This window comes from Gorilla gorilla, chromosome 2 (assembly GCF_029281585.2).
Source record: "Gorilla gorilla gorilla isolate KB3781 chromosome 2, NHGRI_mGorGor1-v2.1_pri, whole genome shotgun sequence".
Taxonomy (NCBI): domain Eukaryota; kingdom Metazoa; phylum Chordata; class Mammalia; order Primates; family Hominidae; genus Gorilla; species Gorilla gorilla.
Window position 1 is genome coordinate 57,103,207 of NC_086017.1, and position 25,982 is coordinate 57,129,188.

A 25,982-nucleotide genomic window follows, 5' to 3' on the forward strand; every position below is an offset into this window, starting at 1 on the left:
GGTCAGGAGTTCGAGACCAGCCTGGCCAACATGGTGAAACCCCATCTCTACTAAAAATACAAAAAATTAGCCGGGCATGGTAGCATGCCCCCAGCTACTCAGGAGGCTGAGGCAGGAGAATCACTTGAACCTGGGAGGCAGAGGTTGCAGTGAGGTGAGGTCACGCCATTGCACTCCAGCCTGGGCAATAAGAGTGAAATTCCATCCCACCCCCCCCAAAAAAAAGAAAGAGAGAAAACTGAGGGGAAAACTAGAAACAAGTGATGGGGTGTCCTGTCAGAAGGGGTTGCCAGGATCTGAAACAAGTGACAGGGGTGCCCTATCAGAAGCTGATAGAGGGGGACAGCATTTGTACTTTCTTTTTTTTTTTGGAGACGGAGTCTCTCATTCTGTCGCTGAGGCTGGAGTGTAGTGGTACAATCTCAGCTCACTGCGACCTCCGCCTCCCAGATTCCAGCAATTGTCCTGCCTCAGCCTCCCGAGTGGCTGGGACTACAGGAGCATGCTGCCACACCCAGCTAAGTTTTTTGTATTTTAGTAGAGACAGGGTTTCACCATGTTGCCCAGGCTGGTCTCAAACTCCTGAGCTCAGGCAATCCACCTGCCTCAGCCTCCCAAAGTGCTGGGATTACAGGCGTGAGCCACCGTGCCCAGCCAGAGCCACTGGGCCCAGCATTTTTTTTTTTCTTTTTTTTGAAATAGAGTTTCGCTTTATTGCACAGGCTGGAGTAAAGTGGTGTGATCTTGGCTCACTGCAACCTCTACCTCCCAAGTTCAAGCGATTCTCCTGCCTCAGCCTCTTGAGTAGCTGGAATTACACACATGTGCCACCACGCCTGGCTAATTTTTTGTATTTTTAGTAGAGACAGGGTTTCATCATGTTGCCCAGGCTGGTCTTGAACTCCTGACCTCAAGTGATCCACCCACCTCGGCCTCCCAAAGTGCTGGGATTACAGGCGTGAGCCACCGTGCCCAGCCATGTACTTTCATGCTTTCTTAATGTTTGAAACACCTGAATGTATCACCTAATGAGTATGTTAATAAATAACTACAAAAATATTTGCGAAAGAATGAACTCACTTGGGCTTCTGCCCCATGTGCATCTGCCACTTGCTGTATAAGCACTGCCTCTGTGCAAAGAGGAGTGTGCAGTGCACAGCGCCCTCTGTGTTCTGGCTCCAGACAAGGCCTTAGTAGAATGGAGACCCTCTGCACCAGCCTAACCTGCTCGAGGAGGAGAGTACCCCACCCAATCTATAGCTAATGCCATGTCTAGCTATGCCTCAGCTGCATGTGATCCTCTGTCCCCTGCCACCTGTGCAGAGTGGACCCCGTTGGAGAGGTCCTCCCTGACAGGTGGAAGCCTCAGGGGATCCCTGGGCCTTGTTCTGCGAAGCATACACAGGCTAGTCAGTACTCACCAGCCATGTCCTGGCCTGGCCATGGTTGGTGGGACTCCTCTAGGGTCCAGCCCAATTGCAGTCTAGTTGGCAGAAGACACCCACTGACTGAGGGTGACTAATCTCCTTGGAATGGTGCCATTCCTCCCCTACCTCTCTAAAGTAGGGAATATGATCCTGGGTTTCCTAGTCAGTGAGGCCCCCATCCTCCTGGAGACATAGGCCTCTGAGTTACCTTCTGCTCTATCTTGACTTTGGCATTGTAAAAGGAGATGGAATCAGGGCCCTCAGGAAGCACCCTCTGCTGCAGCTGGCTGAATTTGTCCTGGTCATCTTCTCCCTGGGGGAGGACAGTCCCTTTAGCATGGTATTGTCAGGATATACCCTAGCAGAGCCTGTGGTGTGCATCAGGGCAGTCCCTTGCTGGGTTTGTGCCACACACACCCCCCCCTCACCAAAAGGGCATCTCACAGCCCTCCAGCCCCCATGTCTGTCAGTGTTCCCACAGACAACCTGTAACTGCTGCCTGAGCAGGATGAACTGCTTTAGAAAGGTGGCAGTAGCAAGAGTGGTATTTTCCCCCATCCCTTGGTAACCGAGGAGAGACCTGTACCTGCCCACCTGCCTGGGCTGGCTGTGGAGAGGCTGGGAGCACCACACACACTGCCATCTTTGTGTTGAGAACAGAGGTCAAGGGGCACTGCCCATTGCCCCATGCTCAACCACTGCCACGCCCCTGACCCTGTGCCGCTCACCAGAGACACAATCCTGTTCACAGGGACCATGCCCGGCCGGATGCTGCCGCCTGGCTTCAGTGCCATCTGCATGTCCTCAGGGATGACAAAGGACTCATTATACCAGATGTCAAATTCTACAAGGAGGTGAGGAGACAGAACTTGAGGAAGCCGGTAAGGGCTGTGTGCTCTCATCTGTCTTATATCTGTTGCAGGCTCACCATCTGTTCACTTCCTGCTCCAAGGTCTTACCCTGTCCCCATCTCCATCTCTGGCCCTCACAGTCCTGGGAACCACACATCTGAAGCCCCTGCCCAGCCCCTGGCTCTGCCAGAGAGAAACTCTGAGGGTGCTTCCAGAACTCAGGCTGTGGCCTCTCCCTGAGTCTCCTTGTACCTCAGGTGGCGGCCAACCTTCCCAACTGTCGCACCCATGAGCAGGCGGTGGCGACACTGATCCACTAGGTGCTGGCAATACTGGATCTCAGCCCTGAGGTCACGCAGGTCCTGGTACTCGCTGCGGTACTGCTTCTTGAGGTCTTTGAGCTTGAGGATCAGCAGGAATTCTTCCTCATCGATGATCATCAGCCCCTTGTTTTCGTACTTGCCTGCAAGTTGATGGAAGAAGTCAGGAAATGAGGAGGTGTCCACCTGAAACTGGGGGAGGAAGGGATTCCAGAAGGTGGGCACAGAGCTGGCAAATCATGAAGACAGGAGACCACAGGCAGGGCTGGCCCATGGCAAGGAGATGGGCAAAGCACAAGAAGGCCAGGCTGCCAGGGCATAATCTCACAGGGAGGGGAGCTCAGCTCAGTGGGGCCACACTGGCATTTTAGGACAAACAAGAGCAGAGGGCAGGGGAAGGTACAGAAGGCCCATGCTCCATGCTTATTTTATTTAAAACTCTAGTAGCCAAAGATATTTAGTAAGCACCCCTAGTATACAAATGTCTATTTTTCTTATAAATTACATCTACAAACTGCCATCACTGGCTAGTACTACAAGGCACTTGGGCAAGGCTCCTTATTAATAACAGCAGATGTTCAAATTGTCTCTTGCTGATACACACATCCACCAGCTACTTTCTTTTTTTTTCTTTTTGAGATGGAGTCTCGCCTTGTTGCCCAGGCTAGAGTGCAGTGGCACAATCTCGGCTCACTGCAACTCCGCCTCCCGAGTTCAAGCGATTCTCCTCCCTTAGCCTCCTGAATAACTGGGATTACAGGCATGTGCCACCACGCCCAGCTAATTTTTGTATTTGTAGTAAAGACAGGGTTTCACCATGTTGCCCAGGCTGGTCTTGAATTCCTGACCTCAGGTGATCCGCCTGCCTCGGCCTCCCAAAGTGGTGGGATTACAGGTGTGAGCCACCATGCGCAGCTCACCAGCTACCTTCTTGTTAGAGATGATTAGACATCTATATCGTGTTGAGTAGCTATCAAAGGGCTCCAGGGACAAGGGTCAGTGCTATTAGTCTCTTTGCATGGATCTTTTAAGGTCTGTCAGTTCAGTGACAGCTGTTGGGTTAAGACAAAATAATTTGGTGTACAAAGCCATTCACCCTGCTCTCCACTGCTCACAGCACCTGAAAGCTTAGCAAAGGCATCACATCAACCGCCATCCCCAAGTGTAGGGTAAGTGTGTTCTGCATGTGACCTGAGGTGTGTGGCTGGGGTGCATGAGGCAGCCCCCAGGTGCTAGAGGAAAGTGTTAGCACTTCCACTGATGTTTATTGAGAAAAAAGTGAGACACATTAAAAGCCACGAATAGAGTCATTAATGGAAAAGCAAATGTCTAGACTCTGGGATCTGGGATCTGGAGTGGGGAGTGGGAGTCACCCTCACCAGGTGTCTCACCTTCAATGCAGAGCAATCTGCTGTGGTCTCTATGCTGTGGGAGGTCCCTGATGTGATTATTTGGATAAGCCACAATCCTTTACAGAGTAGAGGCTTTACAGTACTCTATGGAGATGGGGAGTAACTGTGAACATCTTTTGTTCTACTCAGAGGATCTCTGATTATCTCCAGGAAAAAAAAGAGTTGAATTTAAAGATGATTTTACATTTTTACATTTTTCTTTTTTTCTTTTGTTTCTTTTTTTCTTGAATTACTGGCCTCAAGTTCTTTTACAAGAGACTAATGTTCCAAATATGTTGACCTTCCTGGGTCAACAAGTGGCTGTCAATAATAAGGTATCTAAGAGATTGATTGATTGATTTGACAGGGCCTCACTATGTTGCCAAGGCTAAAGTGCTGTAACATGATCATGGCTCACTGCAACCTCAACCTTCTGGGCTCAGGTGATCCTTTCACCATACCTCCCAAGTAACTGAGACTATAGCCATGTGCTACCATGCCCAGCTAATTTTTTATGTTTTTTTGTAGAGACGGGGTCTCACTGTATTGCCCAGGCTGGTCTCGAACTCCTGTACTCAAGCAATCCACCCGCCTCAGCCTCCCAAAGTGCTGAGATTACAGGCGTGAGCCACTTCGCCTGGCCTAGGAGATATGAGTTTACTTGATCTGTTCAAGTAAATTCAATAAAATAAAGGTATTTTATTAATATTTTAATAATCAGTGGAAAAACAACTACTTTTGGGGGACAGCACAAAAATGGGGTTTTTTTTTTAATACTGATAAATTTTTTTTGTTTGCTTTTTGAGACGGAGTCTTGTTCTGTCTCCCAGGCTGGAGTGCAGTGGCGCAATCTCCACTCACTGCAAGCTCTGCCTCCCGGGTTTTACACCATTCTCCTGCCTCAGCCTCCCCAGCAGCTGGGACTACAGGCGTGCACCACCTACGCCCGGATAATTTTTTTGTATTTTTAGTAGAGACAGGGTTTCACCGTGTTAGCCAGGATGGCCTTGATCTCCTGACCTCGTGATCTGCCCGCCTCGGCCTCCCAAAGTGCTGGGATTACAGGCGTGAGCCACCGCGCCCAGCCGAAAATCGGGCAGATCACCTGAGGTCGGGAGTTCGAGACCAGCCTGACCAACATGGAGAAACCCCATCTCTACTAAAAACACAAAATTACCTGGGCATGGTGGCGGGTATGCCTGTAATCGCAGCTACTTGGGAGGCTGAGGCAGCAGAATCACTTGAACCCAGGAGGCGGAGGTTGCAGTGAGCCGGGATCATGCCATTGCACTCCAGCCTGGGCAACAAGAGTGAAACTCCATCTCAAAAAAGAAAAAAAAAATTTAATGTCTTCCTCATCTCATCCTTTGAAACTGTCCACTTTCAGGTGTATTTAGGAGTAAATGATATGCCTGCATACCATGCGTATATTTTATCTTAAATATGTAATAAGGGGCTGTATGTTCAAAGAAAGTGTGAGCAGAGAGGACAAAGAAGTGCTTGTTTGTCCCATAAAATCTTCACCATGTCCTCTCCCTGTGGCTCTGGATAGGGGTATGTCTATAGCCACCATCACTGGCCTTCTCCAGCTTCCCAGACCCGTGGAGGGCTTTGCCCTCAGGAATAGCATGTCATAATTGGTCTGTGAGGTATGATAAGAATGGCCCCAAGAATTAGAAAATAAAGTTGCCCTCTGAGAAATAATTGTTTAATTATTATTATTATTTTTTTCCAAGACAGTCTTCATCTGTCACCCAGACTGGAGTGCAGTGGCGCAATCTTGCCTCACTGCAACCTCTGCCTCCTGGGTTCAAGCGATTTTCATGCCTCAGCCTCCCAAGATGCTAGGATTACAAGTGTGTGCCACCACGCCCTGCTCCTCTGAGAAATAAATGAGTAAAATGCACCCCCTGTGAGTGAGATGATGCATCTGACTTGCAGGAATAAACCAAGTGACATCTGGAGATCACTCATGGAAGCTGGCCTGGAACAGGGTTGTGATTTAGTGATGGAAAGCCCAGTAACCTGTGGTGTTTCCTGTCTGGAAGAAGACAATAAGACTGAGCCAGGAGTGTGAAGAACAGTGTGGCCTCTGAACCACCTGTCCCAGAGTTGGAATGGTCACTCACTAAAATGCAGGTCCTGGGCCCTGCTCCATCTCTCCCAAGTCAGAACCACTGGCTGAGGGGCTGGGAATCTGCGCTTGACCAGCCCTCTCAGATAAGTCATCTGAACACGCAAGCTTGATGGGCCTTGGCCCTCAGTGCAGGTGTAGGCGGTGCACGCCACCAGGACAAGGACACTGGGTCAGGGTAACCAGGTGAGCACCCTCCCCACATTGGGGTCCTTTGCTCTTTGAGCCTGGAGCACCCCCTGCCACCAGCTCTAGGAGATAAGACTCTGACAGACCGGCACGGGTGTCAGGGATTCAGCATAGGGAATGGCCTTACTGAAAGTGAGTCCCTTGGCTCTCTGGCATCCACATTCTTGTTCCCTTACTTGGTTTTTCATAGTCCCTACCAGCAGCCCCACCTCAATCTGACCACCTGGGGCAGTGAGGAAACCACACAGAGACCCATGGACCTTGTAGAGGTCACCAGCTACCCATCTCCCAGTGATACCTCTGCAGGACAAAGGGCCTGTTTCACCATGGACAGTAGCACATATGGGGTGGAAGGCCCAGCACCTAGGTCTGAGATAATGCAACAATGAGGGACCCACAGACAGAGGCTGGCTGACAGGGAGGACTCTGCGGCTCTCAGGGGCTGACCAGAGCTAAGTGATCTGACCTATGGGTGAAGGCCACATCCCAGCACCCCCACTGGCCCCCTCCCATCTCAGTCCTCTAGTGCCAAGGGCTGTTCTGCTTCGACCAGCATGACTCTGAGACCCCAAAGCTCCCTAGCCCTCTATCCAACACATTTACCTTGCTTCTCCCGTAGTGACTTCTGGAAATTCAGGGCCTCCTTGGTCACATCAATCTCCCGCTTGATGGCATTGATGTGCTGTGTGGTCTCGCTGGCCCTTTTTCTCCGTTCATTCAAGATGGATTTGTTTTCTTTGAAAATTCGGTTGATCTCACTACCTTGCTCATTCTTAAACTCCTCAAAGGCCACTGGTTTGGAGGGTGGGGTGTCGGGCCTTGAGATGCAAAGGTGAGACCAAAGAGGATAAATGAGGTGGCTGCCTTGGAGCCACCAGGCACTTCATCTTTCTTCCCTGGGACTTCTGTGGCCAGGAGGCAGAAGTGCTAGGCACCACCTACCCAAGACAGGAGCTAAACTGTGTGTGAATCATTCCCTCCTCTCTGTTTTACTCAGCACATGTACAAGGACATATGCCCATGGCAGAAAGTGAGGAAAGCAAGGAAAAGTATAAGAAACAAACAACAATAAGAAAAGAACAATGGCATATGGTGGTGTATTTCCTTCTGTATTTCTTTCTTTCTTTCTTTTTTTCTTGAGACAGAGTTTTGCTCTTGTTGCCCAGGCTGGAGTGAAATGGCGCAATCTCGGCTCACTGCAACCCCCACCTCCTAGGTTCAAGCGATTCTCCTGCCTCAGCCTCCTGAGTAGCTGGGATTACAGGCATGCGCCACCACACCCGGCTAATTTTTTTATTTTTAGTAGAGACCAGGTTTCTCCATGTTGGTCAGGCTGGTCTCGAACTCCCGACCTCAGGTGATCCACCTGCCTCAGCCTCCCAAAGTGCTGGGATTACAGGCATGAGCCACTGTGCCTGGCCCTGGATTTCATATGTGTGTGTGTGTGTGTGTATATATGTGTGTGTATATATATACACACACATATATACACACACACACACACATATATATATATATATATATATACACACACATATATATATATATATATTTTTTTTTTTCTTTGGAGACAGCATGCTCTGTTGCCCAGGATGGAGTTCAGTGACTCGATCACAGCTCACTGTAGCCTCGAGCTCCTGGGCTCAATCAATTCTTATGCCTCAGCCTCCTGAGTAGCTCAGACTACAGGCATGTACTCCCATGCTCAGCTACCTTTTAATTTTTTATAGAGACAGAGTCCCACTATGTTGCCCAGGCTCTCCAACTCTTGGGTTTAAGCAATCCTTTTGCCTTGGCCAACCAATGTGCTGGGATTACAAGCATAAGCCACCGTGCCTGGCCTTTTTGATATATTTTTGAATGGCTAAGGCCGTGCAGTATGTTTAATTTTACATCTTACTTTTTTCAAAAGAGCATTTCATGTTATTAAAAACCCTTTGAGAACTCTGGTTAATGAGTGTAAGATGAAGTGTTGGGGTAAGGGGAATTGGATTGATGTGGGCAACTTTGAAATGCATCAAAAAAAGAACATGGAGGGATAGAAGGATAGAGGCAGAATGAAACAAGAATAGTAACACATAAATTGTAGAATTGGGAGGATGCTTGGTGTACAGGTGTTCGCTGTACAATTATTTCAACTTCTCTGAATGTTTAGAAATGTTCATAGGCTGAAATTCTTCACGGACAACCCAATGGCAGAGAACAATTCACTTAGTGCCCTTTCCCTAGTGTTGGCTACTGAAGGTTTTCAAAAATATATATATTTTGCTTTTTAAATAAATGATGAAATAAACATCTTTTGCATAAATCTTGTTTCACATCTATTTCCTTAGGATAGATCCTTAAAAACTCATGAGGGAGAGGGGCTGAGTGATTTGAGGAAAGGGAAGAGGTTATATTCTTTCATACCTTAAAATGTTTAAATCTTTTGAATGCAGTACTTGTACAAAAGATACGTAACTTTAATTATTTAAATAATTGCTATTTGGATGGTCTAAAATGATTCCATGTTTAATTGTGCATCTTGGATGACTCCTGAGGTTGGATCATTTTGCAGATGCATAAGTCATGTTTCTTCTTTGGGGACTGTGCTCCTAGTCTTTGCCTATTATTCCTTACTTTATTTCTCTTTTATCTGCAGGTACTCTTTACATGTTGAGGATCACATATGGTTTTGTTTGATCTGGTGCAGAAGCTAACATTAGCTGATTACCTAATTGGGCGTAATTCCTCCTTCGGGGAGTCTGAGGGAAGGGGCTCAATGCTGGAAGTTTCCCGGTCCCGCGAAAGCATGTCTTTGACATCCCCATCTTTGGAGGATGGGACCAGCTGGGTCTTGGAGGTGGAAACGTAATCCAAGTCCTTCCCATTCACAGGGCTGCTGGCACCTTCCTTTCTTGCCAAGGAGCTGGAAGAAGGCACGGAAGCCCCAGGGTTCAGTCATGGACAATGAGGTATCAGATGCCAGGATGAGTGACCTTTCTCAGCACTGACTACACTGGGAACCCCACCTCATTCAGCTCCCATCTTGTTCATATGCCTAGGTAAAAGCGCAAATAGTGTGATGCTAAGCCAGGCAGATGTGGAGGAAGAAGAGGGCATTTTTCTCCCTTTTATCAGAACAAAGAGCCCTCGGTGGTCTTGGCAGGAGACGCTTGGGAAAAATGGGTACAATCTCCATGGATTGAAAGTGTACGGACCTGTAGGATGGGCCACAGGTTCTCAGGAACCACCATGGCTGCTGAGGTCTGAGTCATACAGGCTTCCCTGGGAAGGACTGGCAGAGCCCCACACAGGGTGGTTCTGTCTGTGGACCAATGGTAAAGCAGGATGGCTCTGCCCTGCTGTTCTTACTGGTCCACACCCTGTTCTCCACACCAGCTCCCAGAAAAGTAGCTGTCCTCCCTGCCGAAGTGACAGTGCTTGGTGCCTTTCTCCGAGAAGAGGCAGATCTGAGGACCGAACTGGCAGGAGGATGCCCATGGCTCTTCCCAAAGGTCTGAGGATAGAAAATCTGTTTCTTCCTCTTTCCTCCTCCTTGCAACGAGTGTGGCTCAGGGAACTGAGCCTCAACCCATTGAATACTGCACTGATTATCCGGAAGCAGAACAGAGAGGGTTGGGGTGTGACTGCACTCATGAAGAGGCAGGAGGAAGCCAGGGACACTGGCATCCTCTGCTGCCTGACTCTTGTCCTGCGTGTAACAGTTTTCTACAATCAGCTCTGGCCTGTGGCCTGCGCTCACACACTCTTGCTCACAACAACCTCAATGACTTGGATGCTATTATTATTATTCCCATTTTGGAGATGCAGAAACAGGCACAGAGCGGTTCTCATGTCTCACATGGGGTGACCCCTTGGGTGTGAGAAGTGCAGAGCAGGGAAGGGAGCCCGGGCATCAGCTCCAGAGCCTGTGCTCTTACCCACCACTACACAGCACCCTGGGAGGGCTCACTAAGTGAACCTAAATGCTCTTCCCACCTTGCACATACAAACGAGTCTTGCCTGAAAGGTGAACTGGAGTTTTAGGTGACCTGAGTGCCAGTCGGCGGGAAGACCCTAGTGAAGTGAGGGGAGGGGGTACAACATAAAGTACCAGAGGGCATGGGCTTGCTGCCATTCCACTACTCATTGGTGGTATGGCCTTGGTGAGTGACTTCCCCTCTCTAAGCCTCTGTTTCTTCATCAGTGTAATGAAGACATTAACTCCCACCTCACCAGGTTGCTGTGAGGACGAGAGATGATTCTTGTGGGGTTCCAAACCAGCCCCAGCCCGGGCCCCACAGACTTGCTAGTATTGGCAGCAGTGATGTCCATTGTGCCAACCCAGTAGCTGAGACACCAGGGGGAAAGTGGGAACAGTGCACATCCTCCCATTCACCCACCGAGGAGGGCCAGCTGCTGAGGAGGCAGAGCGGCAAGGTCACTCACCTGAGTGGCTCTTTGAATGTCTTCTTGGGCTTGGCTTTCTTCCCAGGTTTGGTAGAGAAAGGGGCGACTCCAAGTCCAAAGTTTTGACCTTCAGGCTCACCCACTAGGTGGCCATCAACATCCACAAGCCCCGCCTACAGAGAGGCCAGCCAAAGGTCTGTGAGTTAGATTAAGGGCTTGGACCCCTTGGGGACCCACATGTATATGGCCCAAGGCTCAGGGTGGACATGTTCACCATACACACCAAGGTTTGACAGCTGCTGATGCCAGCCTCAGGCTGTCCCCAGTAGAGCGGTCCCTGACCACTCTGCCAAATGTCCACTTTCCACATGCACCCCCTCACCAGTATGGCACCTCATTCCATACTCTGGGGATCTTAAAGCTTATTTCCAACCTAATTCCAGGAATTCATCTTTAATATTATTATCCATGTCTCTACCTTATGGAAATTATTTTTAATTCAAAAGTGGTTTACTCTTAACACAGGTCACCTGTGTTCATTCTGGTGTTACCTTTATCTGTTGCAATCCTAGCTCTGGTTTAATGCATTAATACTTGCTGGCTCTGCAAAGGTCTGAGGATGGGAAATCTGAGGTGAGTGCTGTCGGCAAGTAGCAACTATGCTTACCTTCTGGATAGCAGAAATGGCTACCAAGTCATTCCTGTCAATGAGGGTGTACTTCCTGCGCAAAGTGGACTCCACTTCCTGTTCCTGTTGGCTTGGGAGACAGCAAGACAGAACAGCTTGTACCTGGGGCCATGCTGAATCCACTGGGGCAAGAACCAAGTACTGGGGTTAAAAGTCATATGGGTGAGGCCCCTTGTGTGGGGCCACACCTTCATCATGAACCAGACATGACAAAAGGACAAAGGACTCACTTCCCCCTGCCCCATTGCATATACCCACTGTCTGACCCCCAAACCCACAAGGGCCACCTTATGCCATGTGTGTCTGCTCCAAGATGACACTTGATAAGGACCATAAGCTTTACTTGGGACCATGTGGGGTTCTGTCTTAGGTTCTGTCTCTAAGAGGCCACTTGGAATCACATGACCAGCTTTAGTGACACCACCTAGCATAAGCTGCTCAGACTATGGGTATGTTTGCACCCAAATAAACCACAAATGCCTCCTGAGGTGGGAGTGTGTGTTGCAATATTCACAAGGTGAATATTCACAATACCCTGCTCTGGGCACTCTCAGAACTGGCACTCCATAAACACCTCCTGTCCAATTAATGAACTCACTGAATATCCACCAGGGACCCAGGCATGCCCCCGAGGACTCTGATTTGGCTCTTCATCCACAAGCAAGAAGAGGATGCTCTTGGAGGCAAGTGCCCAGATCGCAGGAGATGAAAATGGCAGCCTGATGTAGGAATGAGGTAGGGGTGGGGGTCTCTCACCTCAGAACCACCCGGAACTGGCTGAACACCTCCTTGATCTGTCTAAGGCTGATTATCTGGAGGGAAGACGGCAAGGCAGAGGTTAGACCAAGGGCACCTAGAGGGACCAGGGGGCATCTATGTTAGTAGAGAAATCAAGACCCCTTGGCTGACCCCTGGACCATCTGTCTCGAGAAGAGGACATGTGCACACAGCCTCTCAGCAAAGTGGCAGCCAAGCCCTCCTCCAGAGCAGAGAAACATCTGATTAATAATTTTAAAACTAAGTATTTGCTGAGGCTATAAAAACCACCTTTTCTAAGTGGAGACCTCTATAAAATGAAATGATTCTATACCTTGAAAATACCTTCTAAGGTTTTTTTGTTTTTTTTTTAATAAAATGTATTTCTCCAGCTTTCTCTTACTTCCAAAAGGTTCTGCCTGCTGTCTTCAGATGGAGCCCATTTATGGACCTGTCTGCATGGGCACAGACACACACACGAGGCTGGAGGAAGGTTACTGGCCTCCCCCCAGCCTAAAGCCCACAGCATTCCCCTTGATCAAGGGTTAATTTGGGACTGCCCCTCCTGTGAAGGCCAGAAGAGTCCATCCCTTAGTTGTCCCAGGCCTGCTTCTCGGAGCTGCCCACAGTAACAGCCAGGGGGATCTGCCCATGTCTCCAAGAAGAGGGGTTTGATGGACTGCACTGTGAAAACAGGATGCAGCCTTCCCCCTGAGGACCCTTCCTTGTGGGGTGGTTTCCCCCTCCTTGGCCCACTCCAACATGGGCCCTGGGGTCTACCTTGTAGACAATCAGCATGACCATCATCCTTTATCAGCTTCATTCTGCAGACACAGTCAAGCACCCCAGGTGCAGCAGCTCAGTTAATCCCCACTCTGTTTCCCTCCCCACTAGGCAGGTGAGGCCACTGAAGTACACGAGGTTGAGTATTTTGCCAAGGTCACTCAGCAAAGAGGCAGCTGAGCTGGGATTCAATCCTGAAAGCCTGGCTCTAGGGCCTGTGCTTGTGCCCCTGAGATGAGCTGAAGGGACCCTGACATCAAGAGTCCAGCACCACCCTCCACCCACTGCACCCATTCACATGAGGCTCTGAGGCCAGCAGAGCATACGTTGGGGTGTGCCCAGGACTGGGAGGCCCAGGCTGGCTGAGCATAGTGGTCACAGAGGGGTTCCTTACGTCGATCTCGTCCAGTGTCCCCTCCAGGTACCTCCGCACCTGGGAGTTGATCTCAGCAATCTGGATTTCATCCATGGGATCATAGGTCACAAAGGTGCGGTTGGTCTTGAAGGAGGATGAAGAACATGTGGATAAGCAACAAGAACCTGAGCCCACAGGGGAGTGGCAGGGGCCATTCTGAGAGGCAAAGTGGGGAGGCTGGGCACAGGCCCTGGCTGCCCAAGCTGGCTCCTTCCCTTCATCATCGGGTCCTGCCAGAGGGCCTGACACAACAGGCCAGGTGCTTGGGTCAGAGAGGGATAATGGGGTCGGGGAGGAAAGGAAAGACCCTCAGACATGGGGCCTGCTATTCCAGACAGAGGCTCTGCTGGCTGAGTCCCAGCAGACTCTGCAGCATGAGAACGGCGAGGACGGGAGGCATGCGCTGCTTCTGCCTCGAGGCCCCTCAGGACCGTTGGAGGACTCTGCTCCCAACCCCTGTCCTCATGTACCCTTGTTGCTGCCCCTTTCCTGCCACTCAGCCTGCCCCCCAACCCCGCCCACCATCGGCCTTGACCCATCATGCTGTCTGCCCCTAGCCCCAGTCCCTCTAGTCACCCCCTACCCCAGCACCTCTGCCCTCCTTCTTTGCCTCTAGCCTCTTACCAGGCTGTCATGGATAGCCAGCTCCTGCTTGAGCAGTGCTAGTTCCTTCTCCAGGTTCTTGACCATTCTCTGCCGGGAAACATGGTAGGGTGGGGGCCGACAGGAAGGATCATCAGAGAAGCTACCCTATCTCTTCCACAGCAAGAGCACAATTCCTCATTCTGTGCCCAGACATCCCGGCCATTCCTGGATCCACAGGGTATGCTTTCAGCTTCTGGTGATTCCCTCCCGACTGGTGACTCTTCCCTAACTGGGGTGAGTTTAGGGTCTGGGAGGACCTGAACAGTACCCTGGCCTTTGCTACTGCCAGCAGAAGAGACAGCACAAGCCACACAGCCACCTCAAACCCCAACTCCCAGGGGCCCCAGGCTCCTTCCAGTCTACCAGGATAATGGCCCTTTTGGTGCAGCCTACAGACTCCAGAATGCTTTCTTTTTTTTTTGAGACAGAGTTTTGCTCCTGTCGCCCGGGCTGGAGTGCAATGGCATGGTCTCAGCTCACTGCAACCTCCGCCTCCTGGGTTCAAGTGATTCTCTTGGCTCAGCCTCCTGAGTAGCTGGGATTACAGGTGACCACCACCACACCTGGCTAATTTTTATAATTTTAGTAGAGACAGGGTTTCACCATGTTGGCCAGGCTGGTCTCGAACTCTGGACCTCAGGTGATGTGCCCACCTCAGCCTCTCACAGTGCTAGGATTACAGGCATGAGCCACCATACCCAGCACCAGAATGCTTTCTTTTTAGAGACAGGCTCTTGCTCTGTCCTCCAGGCTGGAGTGCAGTGTCACCATCATGGCTCACTGAAGCCTCAACCTCCTGGGCTCAAGCAATCCTCTCACCTCAGCCTCCTGAGTAGGTCATGCTACAGGTACACACTGCCATGCCCAGCTAATTTTTGTAGAGACAGGGGTCCCACTATGTTGCCCATGCTGGTATCACACTCCTGGGCTCAGGCAATCCTCTCGCCTCGGCCTCCCAAAGGGCTGGGATTACAGATGTGAGCCACTGTGCCTGGCCTCCAGGATGCTTTCTATGCATGGTTATAACCTCATCCTTTCACCCTCATCCTCACCAACCACTGCATGAACATGTCACCACTCCCCAATGATAATCATGTATGTCACCTCTAATTTTTTTTTTTTTTTGAGATGGGGTCTCGCTCTGTCGCCCAGGCTGGAGTACAGTGGCGCGATCTTGGCTCACCGCAACCTCTGCCTCCCGGGTTCATGTAATTCTCCTGCCTCAGCCTCCTGAGCAGCTGGGATTATAGGCATGTGCCACCACGCCCAGCTAATTTTTGTATTTTTAGTAGAGATGGGGTTTTACCATGTTGGCCAGGCTGGTCTCGAACTCTTGACCTCAGTTGATCTGCCCGCCTCAGCCTCCCAAAGTGCGGGGATTACAAGCGTGAGTCACTGTGCCTGTCCTCACCTCTAATTTTTTGCTGCTTACAAACAATGCTGCAAGAACATTTTTGTACTCATATATTTATGTCCTTATAGATTTCTGTAGAATAACACAGTGATCTATGAGGCTTTTGAGATCTGCCCCCATTACCTCTTTTCTGCTTCTCTTCTCTGGTGCACTCCAAACACTTCCACAAATTGGTATGCTTCTGCCTCTGCATTGCTTGTCCGCTGCCCTGGAATTTTCTTCTCCTAAGTATTTCCAAGACTCATTCACTTACCTCCTGAAAATCTTTGTTCAAAAGCTTCTAAATTAGGTGCACCACAATTACTCTTTAAAATTGTAATTCCAGCCGGGTGCGGTGGCTCATCCCTGCAATTCCAGTACTTAGGGAGGCCAAGGCAGGTGGATCATCTGAGGTCAGGAGTTCGAGACCACCCTTGTGAAACCTTGTCTCTACAAAAATTACAAAAATTGGCCAAGCATGGTGGCATGCGCCTGTAATCCCAACTACTAGAGAGGCTAAGGCAGGAGAATTGCTTGAACCCAGGAGACGGAGGTTGCAGTGAGCTGAGACCGCACCATTGCACTCCAGCCTGAGCAATAGAGCAAGTCACTGTCTCAAAAAAAAAAAAATTGTAATTCCTTCTCCACCTCTGCAACATGCTTTAAAAATCTCTAATTTTTTTTTCATAGTACGTTTTGCCTTTTAACATATTCTAGATTAGTGCTGTCCAATAGCACTTTCTGCAATTATTGAAATGTTCCATATTTGTGCTGCCCGGTATGGTAATGATGAGACAAATACAGCTACTGAACACTTGAAATGTGGCTAGGGTGCCTGAAGAAGTAATTCTAATTTTAATTAAATAGCCACATTTGAGTAGCAGTTACCGTATTAAACAGTGAAGCTTTAGAACTTACCTATTTATTGTGATTATTATTATGTATCTCCCCTATTCCCATCAGACTGCAAGCTCAGAGATTTGTGTTTCTGTTCATGCAGTCAGGTATTCCAAGTGCTTTAAAAAGCCCTTGGCACATAGTAAGCACTCCATAGATTTTAGGTAAGTAAATAAATGATACTTTTTTTTTCAGATCAGACGGGTAATGTGCCAATGTCGTAACAAGGTTCAAGGGTGGCACATCTCACACAAGCGTATGAACACCCAATCATCACGCTCATGAACTACAAAAGGATCATAAATGACACATTTTGAGGAGAAGAATCGCTAAGTCATTTTATACTCGATATACCATCTGAGTGTCTTCCTTAAAAGAGGCACAAGGAACTTCAAGCTGAGAACCCTCACTGTGAACAATAGGACTTCCTTTAGTTGTCATAAAAGGGCCACTGGAGGGAGCCCCTGACACCTGGATCCTGGGACTGGTGACCAAAACTGTGACCAGTCCACCGCCCCACTGGCCCTCTCCCAGACCAAAGGCTTGCTGTATTCTAGCCCTCATCCAACCAGGTCACCTGGGCACTGAGGCCCAACTGCCCTCACATAGCAAGGGTCAACAGAACCCCTGGCATCCTGATGGCTCTGTGGCAATTCAGGCACAAAGCCTGGGACCCAAGGCATGTGACCAGTGTCCAGATCCTGGATCTGCCCCTCTGGGAAGCCCCACAAAGGTCCCCTTCAGGTGTGGACTTCCTGTGGGGTCAACAGGAGAGGCTTGGTGGCCAGTCTCACCTGTCCACATGCCCTCCTTCTCCCAGCTCTAGAAAATGTATCATGGCCCAGCTACAGAAAGTTCGACTGAGCCATCAGGGTCCTCCAGCTTGATGACTCTGTTCAGTGAGGCACAGCAGAGCCAAACTTACATGTCTGGGCCAATCAGAAGGTGATGTAGGAGGCTGGGTGCAGTGGCACATGCCTGTAATCCCAGCACTTTAGGAGGCCAAGGCGGGCAGATCACTTGAGGTCTGGAGTTCAAGACCAGCCTGGCCAACATGGTGAAACCCCATCTCTACTAAAAATAAAAAATAAAAAATAGCTGGGTGCGGTGGCACATGTCTGTAATCCCAGCTACTCAGCAGGCTGAGGCAGGAGAATGGCTTGAACCCGGGAGGCAGAGGTTACAGTGAGCCAAGATTGCACCACTGCACTCCAGCCTGGGCAACAGAGTGAGACCCTGTCTCAAAAACAACAACAACAAACAGGGGCATTTTTTAGATAGGAAAAAAATGCCTTGGAAACAGCACAGACTCATGTAAGTTTCCTAATAGGCATTTTCATTATAAATGTAATGAGGATAATTCAGAGAATTCTGCTTAAGCTGCACATCAGGCTGTGGGGCAGCTCTCGGGGCAGGCAGTTTTCTGATTTTCATCCCACTGCAGCTTGCCAGTGTATCTTCTCTTGGCAGAGTGGGGTATACTAAGTCTCTCCCTGCTGTCTGTTTATGCCTGAGGCTCACAGCCCTTTACACCACTTCACAGAATCACCGACTGGCAGAGTGGGAGGGTCACTGCAGGTTATCAGGCCAACTTCCTTGTTCACAGAGGACGACCCTGAGGTTGAGAGGGTCTGAGCAACTCGCCACAGAGAGCTTGTGGAAGAGGTAGATTAGGAACCCAGTCTTCTGCCTTATAGCCAGCCCCATCAGCCAAAGAAATTCTGAAGAAGCAATTCTACCCTCTTGAAAACAGGCATCAATACTGAAGACAGTGCTGAAAATGACCTGAGAATACTGGCTACAGTCTAGGAAAGGCAGCAACCAAAATAATTTTTCCACATCTCTCTCAAGAACTCATGTTTGTAAAGAAAAATGCTTATCAGAAAGATTATAAACACATTCACATTGGATGGCACAGAGACTCACTCAGTTGGCCAGGGCCAACAATGCAGATCTTAGAACACAAATTACATGAAAAAGCATGATTGTCCAACTTCACCAGGCGTGGTGGCTCACACCTGTAATCCCAGCACTTTGGAAGGCTAAGAGGACCCCCTGAGCCCAGGAGCTCAAGACCACCCTGGGCAACATAGGGAAACCCCATCACTACAGAAAAAAAAAAAAAATTAAGTCAGGCGTGGTGGCGCAGGCCTGTGGTCCCAGCTACTTGGGAGGCTGAGGTGGGAGAATTGCTTGAGCCCAGGCAGTTGAGGCTGCAGTGAGCCATGACAGCGCCACTGCACTCCAGCTTGGGTGACAAAGCAAGACCCTGTCTAAAAAATAATAATAAAAAATAGGGGCATGAAAAACCTTCAAGACAGGTACAACGTCCACCCAGCCAGGTTCACGGGTAGCAATGTTGATAATCCTAAGCTAAGGGAACACCAAATAAGAAAAGATAAGAAGGCCAAGCATGTTGGCTCATGCTTGCAATCCCAGCACTTTGGGAGGCTGAGGCTGGAGGCTCACGAGGTCAGGAGTTTGAGACCAGCCTGGCCAACACAATGAAACCCCGTCTCTACTAAAAATACATAAATTAGCTGGGGGTGATGGCAGGTGCCTGTAATCCCAGCTACTTAGGAGGCTGAGGCAGGAGAATCGCTTGAACCTGGGAGGTGGAGGTTGCAGTGAGCCGAGATTGTGCCACTGCACTCCAGCACTCCAAGCCTGGGCGACAGAGTTAGACTCCATCTAAAAAAAAAAAAGGATAAGAAAATCTTCAAGAATACAGAAAAGCAGAAAACCATACAAAATAATGCCATAAAACCTGGGCAAACCGCCCCAAAATGTGACTTTAATAGCCTGCTGTCACATTGGCTTCAGGGGTGGTTTTTTTGTTGTTGTTTGTTTAGACAGATTCTCCCTCTATTGCCCAGGCTGGAGTGCAATGGCATGATCTCCACTCATTGCAACCACTGCCCCTCAGGCACAAGTGATTCTTGGGCCTCAGCCTCCCGAGTAGCTAGGATTACAGGCATGCACCACTACACTGAGCTAATTTTTACATTTTTTAGTAGAGATGGGGTTCTCCACGTTGTCCAGGCTGGTCTCACACTCCTGGCCTCAAGTGACCCGCCTGCCTCAGCCTCCCAAAGTGCTGGGATTACAGGCATGAGCCACGCACCCGGCCCAGGGATTTTTTTTTTTTTTTTAAGAAGTAAAACATTTCAGATAAATGTGAAGCTTCTGCATACCATGCTACAAATCCACTCCCCTCCCATCCCAAAAGGAAACCTCTGGCCTCAGTCTGGTTTTTTCACTCCCATGCATTTTTTTCTTTTACTGCACACACATATATCCATTAATGATATCAGCATCTCTCTGCATGTTTTTATATGTGGTGTAAATAATAGAGACTGTCATTTGGGCCACTTCAGGCATCTAGTCTTTTTCTCACTTGAGAGTTATCCATGCAGGTAGCTCTAGCTCTGGCTCCCTCATCCCACAACTCATTTAGCTACTCCCCTATTAAAGGATATTATGTTTCTAATTTTTTGCTATTATAGTAAGTACTATAAAGAGTCACTATTTAATCCTTACTACAATAAGTCTATAAAGAGACTTATAGACTCTATAGAAGAATGGTGCTCACAGTGCTTGTTTTAATAGTGACATCTATAGTCTCTCACACATGTGAGAATGTCTCTAGACTATATATACCTAGAAGCAATACTGCTGCTCTGTAGAAGGGAGAGGAGTGCTAAACAACATTTATTGAATATTTACCCCATGACAGCACTATGCTAAGAGGTTTCTACACATTATCTCATTCTTCACAAGATCTCTTTGAGCATGGATTGTGTTATCTACCCAACTTACAAATGAAGAAACTGAGCCTTAGAAAGTGTACGTATTTTGGCCAGGTGTGGTGGCTCACTCCTGTAATGCCAGCACTCTGGGAGGCCAAGGCGGGCAGATCACCTGAGGTCAGGAGTTCGAGACCAGCCTGGCCAACATGGTGAAACCCTGTCTCTACTAAAAATACAAAAATTAGCTGGGTGTGATGGTGTGCGCCTGTAGTCCCAGCTACTTGGGAGGCTGAGGCAAGAGAATGGCTTGAGCCTGGGAGGGAGAGGTTGCAGTGAGCTGAGATCGCACCACTGCACTCCAGCCTGGGTGAGATTCCATCTCAAAAAACAAAAATTAGCTGGGCATGGTAGCATGTGCCTGTAATCCCAGCTACTTGGGAGGCTGAGGCAGAAGAATGGCTTGAACCTGGGAGGTAGAGGTTGCAGTGAGCAGAGATCGTGCCACTATACTCCAGCCTGGGTGACATAGGGAGATTGTCTCACACACACACAAAAAAAAGTGTAGGTATTTTGCTGAGGCTATATACAGCTAATGGAGGAAAGAGCAGGGTGCTAAACCCAGGAGAGCCCAATCCAGTCACCATGGCCTTAACTAGGATGCCAGTGGTTCTCAAGTGTGACCTCAAGAGAGGAGGCCTCAGTGTCATAAAAGGGCCTAGCCTAAAGAACTTATTAGAAATGGGATAGAAGCCAACCTTAAGATGAAATTTTTAAAAAAGAAAGAAAAAAAAAGGGCATCTTCAGGCCCCACCCTAGACCAGCAGAATCAGAAACTCTGGGAATGGATCTAGTGACGTGTGGTTCAACATCAGTCAGGTGATTCTGATGCCTTGTCACATTTGAGAACCGCTGCTCTAAGCTCCACTCCCTCCCCAGTCTCCAAACCATGGGTTAGTTCTACAGAGCCACAGGGACTGTCATTTTCCTTCAGGATTTAGAATCTCAAAAGTTTAACTGGTTTGTCGAGCTTAGGGCTTACAAATGCTCCTTTCTCCATGAGCTATGATTCCATGAGCATCTTAGAGGAAAGCCAAATTAACAATAAATGTGTTTTTACTACACCAGATGTTGCCAGAATGCTCCCCAAAGTGGTTGTATCAATTACACTTTGACCAGAAGTGGACAAGAGTTTCCATTTCTCCACATTCTCATCATCATTTTGTGTTGTCAAAAACATTCTAGTTTTTGCTAATTTAAGCGTAGAATTCCAACGAGGTTTTAATTTGTATTTCCCTTGTTAATGGTGATGCTGAGCACTCCCTCTGATTGGCCAGCTGTTTACTGGGAGGAAAGAGATTCTGTAGTGACATAGCGAGGTGATTCTGAAAGATGGTCCACACTTTAGCCCTTAGCTCTAAGGAAATCTCATGTAGAAGCCTAGAGCACCCAGAGTTTGTAGAACTAACCCATGGTTTGGAGACTGGGGAGGGAGTGGAGCTTACGAGCAGCGGTTCTCAAATGTGACAAGGCGTCAGAATCACCTGACTCATGTTGAACCACAGGTCACTAGATCCATTCCCAGAGTTTCTGATTCTGCCAGTCTAGGGTAGAGCCTGAAGATGCCCTTTTTTTTTTCTTTCTTTTTAAAAAATTTTCTTCATCTTAAGGTCAGCTTCTATCCCATTTCTAATAAGTTCTTTAGGCCTCACATGTGAACTTGTTGGTGGCCTGACCTAGCCCTTTTACCCCATGACAGCCCCTAAGGGTCTCCAGGGACTCTGAAGACTCTGGCCAGTCCAGGAGTGGAAAGGGGCTGACCCAGGGCTGCATGGGGATCTTTGGTTGAGGCAGGAAGGGAAGCCTCGCTTGTGTGACCCAAGTAGCAAACCCATACACTTTCCCCACAGTGGGACACCTGTCCACAACCCCTGCTGTACCTCAGCATCATACTTTTCATTGATGGCAGGCTCAGTGGTGACTAGCTTCATCCTGCTGGCAAATCTCAGTGAAGATAGCTGCAAAACAGAGCAGGTAGACATTAGATGGCTCGCCACTAAAGTGAGACCCCAAGAGACCGGCCTTCTCAGAGACCTTGTCTGCCCTTTCCTGGCTCCTTAAGCTCCCTTGTCCACCCATGTTGGTTCCCTTCCCCCGGAGGACATTGGTCAAAAGAGTTCTTGGGTATGAGGTCCCCATGAGAAGAGCAGGAAGGTGACAGAGGGCACATCCAGCAGCCTGGTCCTCGTCATGTAGACTGTGAGGATGCGCACTGGTCTATTTCTTCATCCAAACCTGACCACTTTCTATCTCTAGGCCTCTGCTCAGGTGACCCCTGCCTGGAGTACCCTTTTCTGTCCTCCTATGCTGTCTGCCTTCCTGCGTTCCACTCTCTCTCCAAGGCTCAGCTGAAAATCAGCTTCCTTCCTGAAGCCCTCCTGGTTTTCCTTCACATGAAACGTCTCTGCCCCTTCCACAAACCACAGTGTTCCCCCTCCTTCACGCAGTTTTCAGGGTCTAGATCAGCCACGTCCAACAGAGATACAATGCAAACTACAAATGTAAGCCATACATGTAATTTTATATTTTCTAGTAACCATGTAAGAAAAGCTAAAAAGAAGCAGGTAAAAATAATTTTAATATGTTTTATTTAAATTTTAACCCAAGATATCAAAAATATTATGGTTTGTTTGTGGGTTTTTGTTCGTTTTGTTTTGTTCTTTTGAGACAGGGTCTTGCTCTGTCATCCAGGTTGGAGTGCAGTGGCACAGTCATAGCTCACTGCAGCCTCTACCTTCTGGGTTCAGGCAATCCTCCCACCTCAGCCTCCTGAGTAGCTGGGGCTACAGGTGTGAGCCACTGAACCTGGCCCCAAAATGTTATAATTTCAACATGTAATCAACATTTTTAAATTACTGAGATATTTTACCATCTGACATGGTTTGGATCTCTGTCCCCACCCACCCAAATCTCATGTTGAAATATAATCCCCAATGCTGGAGGTGGGGCCTGGTGGGAGGTGATTGGATCATGGGGATGGACTTCCCCTTTGGTGCTGTTCTTATGGTAGTGAGTGAGTTCTTATGAGATCCGGTCATTTAAACGTATGGCACCTCCCTGCCCCTCACTTTCTTCCTGCTGCTCCTGCCATGTAAGACGTCTTCTCCTGCTTTGCCTTCCGCCATGAGTAAAAGCTCCCTGAGGCCACCCCCAAAGCAGATGCTGCCATGCTTCCTGTACAGCCTGTGGAACCATGAGCCAATTAAACCTCTTTTCTTTATAAAGTACCCAGTCTCAGGTGTGAGAATGGACTAATACACCTTCTTTTTTGGTGCTGGGTCTTTGAAATCTGGTGTGCATTTTACACTTGCATTATATGTCAGTCAGGACCAGCCACATCTGAGTGCTCCATAGCTACATGTGGCCAGTGGCTGCCATAGTGGCCAGTGCAGGTCTAGTCCCTGAGCAGCGTCTGCTCAAACTTTACCCTGTGAAGACCCCCCTGAGCCATTCCTGGGAGGGCAGATGCTCAGGCCTCCTGATGAATAGACTCAGCAGTCTGGGTGGGAATGGGTAGTTCTGCTGCATTTGGAGGCAGGGGCCTCTAGCCACACATAAGAAAGGCTGCTCTGGGGCGTGACCGATCTGTTAATGAAGCCTGGACTCTGCCCACCAGCCTCAGCCAAGTTTCCTCCCCACCATCCACAGGGAGTCTCCACAGGTTTGAGCTGAAAGGCTTCACTGCCAGCACAGAGATGGGCTCCTACCAGTGTTGTCCTCTGTATACACTTCCCTCAGGGACCTCTCTGCTGCCAAGCCACAAGGCCATGTCAGGACAGGAGGCATACTGGGCTCTCTCAGCCTCCCCTCAGCAAGGCTTATGGCTATCATGTCTAACCCTGCATCCAACATCTGGGGCCTGGACCTCCCAGAGTGGCCTCAGCTTGCTCAGCCCTTCATTCTGTGAGAGAAGGGGCAGATAATGGGTAGGTAAGCTCATGCCAAGTTATGATAGGGCCAACCCTTCCACAGCGCTTGCTGTGGCCAGGCTCTGTTCTAAGTGTAGAAGTGTGGTTGCTCATTTAATCCTCGCAACTTCCTATAAGGTAGACGCATCATCAACCCAGTTTTATAGACGAGGACACTGAAACACAGGGAGGTCAAGGCACCCACCCATGGCCACAGAGCTGGTCTGTGGCCACACAGGAATTCAACTCAGGCACTCCAGCTCCCAAGTCTGTGCTCTTCACAGCTGGGAGCAGGACCAATAGGAAACCCATCCTAGTGCCTGGGTGGGGCCTGGGAGGGGCCAGAGGAGTAGTTTGCCAGGTGATGGGGAAGGGATAAGTGCATCCTGATGGAGGGACAGTACGCCCCAAATGTTGAGGGAGGCGACAGCCAGGTCAACATCTCAGGTGGACTGAGACAATGACAGGGTGCTCTGGGAGGAGGCTCAGTGGTACTGGCAGTGGAACTGAGAAAGGCCTTGAGGAATCATGGGCCTGGGGAATCAGTTTCTCAGGTAAGGCCAGCAAGCGGTAGGTGTTTGGTAAATGTTGAACCTGAAAGGAGGGAAGCATTGGAATGCTCGTTAGCCTTTGCTACTCAGTAACAAGGCCAAAAATTCAACTCAGCAGAGGTCTAAAATGTGTGTGTGTGTGCTGACTGGCCTCTATGTCTTTGGCCCATTGCTTGTGAATAGAGATTATTTGCAAAATAGGTAAAATGAGACCACTAGGAAAGATAAATCTCTGCATAGAAGCATGCTCCAAAATGGACTCTGGGGTCCCTGGGACACTAAGAGTGATGCCTGGGGGGTCCCAGCAGAGTCTCTCTGGAGGGGGAGCCAGCCAAGGATAATTATGGCTGGAGGCCTATGAGGCAGCTATGGGAGCAGGCCCAGATGCCATGCCTCATTGCTTGGATGTTAGCTGAGGGGTGGAGAGCTCCTCCTTGGCAGTGACGAACAGCCAGGGGCCTCAGGAGGCAGGCCCAGAGATTCTTGCCTCAGGCCATGCTGGGCTGTCTCATATCTCAATGAATGATCCTGAAATGAGGAAGCAGGCTAGGAGTGGCTGGCCCCTAAGTGGGCCAGAGGAAAGACTGAAAGGGCTCTTCCTTGGGCAGTCTACTCTGGTGGCTCAGAGCTCAGCCACTGACCCCCTGCATGACCACTGACAGATCTCACAACTTCTCTGTAAGGTGAAGGGAGAGCTGCCTTGATAAGGTGTATATGTGCTCTGTACAGAGCTGGCTCACAGCGAGCCCTCAGGAAGACGTCTCTGTCATTACAGGTGGTGTTGCTTCTGTGCAGGGCCAAGTCAGACTCTCCTACTCCAAGTACAGCAGCAAGTATGGCCATGTCCCATCCCTGTGGTTACTCAGCACACATGTAGTGTCACTGCATAAAGCAATACAATCCATGATGAGAATAGTTTTAAAGTTTCAACACATTTGGAAGAGACAATCATTAGCTTCCATACCCCCAATATACCTTTGTCCCAAACCCCTGAGACCCCTCCAACAGCTCCTCTGAGCTCTGGGTTCCGTCCTGGGCAGAGAACCCAAGTGGTATATGGGCACAAGCCCCCGGAGACTGCGGGTACCAGGAGTTGTTTCCTGAGCTGTAACCATCACAGGAGGTGGGGATAAAGGGAGACAGGGAGCTTCTACTGTCTTGGAGGGCATCTTTGTTAACAAGGCAGCCAGGAGGCCCATTTCTTATGGCTCTTCTTGGGTTCAACTATGCGGGGTTTTTTTGTTTTTTTTTTTCTTTTCTTTTGAGATGGAGTCTTGCTCTGTCACCCAGGTTGGAGTTCAGTGGCCCAGTCTCCGCTCACTACAACCTCTGCCTCCAGGGTTCTCCTGTCTCAGCCTCCCAAGTAGCTGGGATTACAGGCGCCCGCCACCACGTCCTGCTAATTTTTATGTTTTTACTAGAGACAGCGTTTCACC

General features: G+C 49.2%; 1 protein-coding gene, 1 long non-coding RNA gene and 1 other non-coding gene across 11 annotated transcripts in view; 1 reads left to right on the forward strand and 2 right to left on the reverse strand.

The window, feature by feature from the left end:
* Positions 1–12,559, forward strand: part of LOC109026268 (uncharacterized) — a 74,785-nt gene extending 62,226 nt beyond the window's left edge. Inside the window, exons 6-9 of the long non-coding RNA XR_010132810.1 lie at positions 2,179–2,308; positions 4,518–4,683; positions 5,726–6,309; positions 8,954–12,559. This is a non-coding gene — a long non-coding RNA (uncharacterized lncRNA). The remainder of the gene's footprint in view (positions 1–2,178; positions 2,309–4,517; positions 4,684–5,725; positions 6,310–8,953) is intronic.
* Positions 1–25,982, reverse strand: part of KIF9 (kinesin family member 9) — a 51,578-nt gene that overhangs the window by 5,477 nt on the left and 20,119 nt on the right. For 6 of the 9 annotated variants that reach the window (XM_004034044.5, XM_031009883.3, XM_063703743.1 and 3 more), the window contains 11 exons: positions 21,968–22,045; positions 13,971–14,039; positions 13,326–13,430; positions 12,149–12,204; positions 11,372–11,462; positions 10,744–10,877; positions 9,026–9,220; positions 6,916–7,130; positions 2,565–2,741; positions 2,156–2,271; positions 1,636–1,740 (listed from right to left, as the gene is read on the reverse strand). In XM_004034044.5, coding sequence (XP_004034092.3) covers positions 1,636–1,740; positions 2,156–2,271; positions 2,565–2,741; positions 6,916–7,130; positions 9,026–9,220; positions 10,744–10,877; positions 11,372–11,462; positions 12,149–12,204; positions 13,326–13,430; positions 13,971–14,039; positions 21,968–22,045 — 1,341 coding nt within the window. Of the gene's footprint in view, positions 1–1,635; positions 1,741–2,154; positions 2,272–2,547; positions 2,742–5,681; positions 6,031–6,915; positions 7,131–9,025; positions 9,221–10,743; positions 10,878–11,371; positions 11,463–12,148; positions 12,205–13,325; positions 13,431–13,970; positions 14,040–21,967; positions 22,046–25,982 lie in introns of those variants that run through there. The other 3 variants (XM_019023378.4, XM_055382220.2, XM_055382218.2) reach the window with 2 other exon arrangements.
* On the reverse strand, positions 16,476–16,579 carry LOC115934212 (small nucleolar RNA U13). The gene has a single exon (XR_004070033.1). It is a non-coding gene; the product is annotated as a small nucleolar RNA U13 (small nucleolar RNA).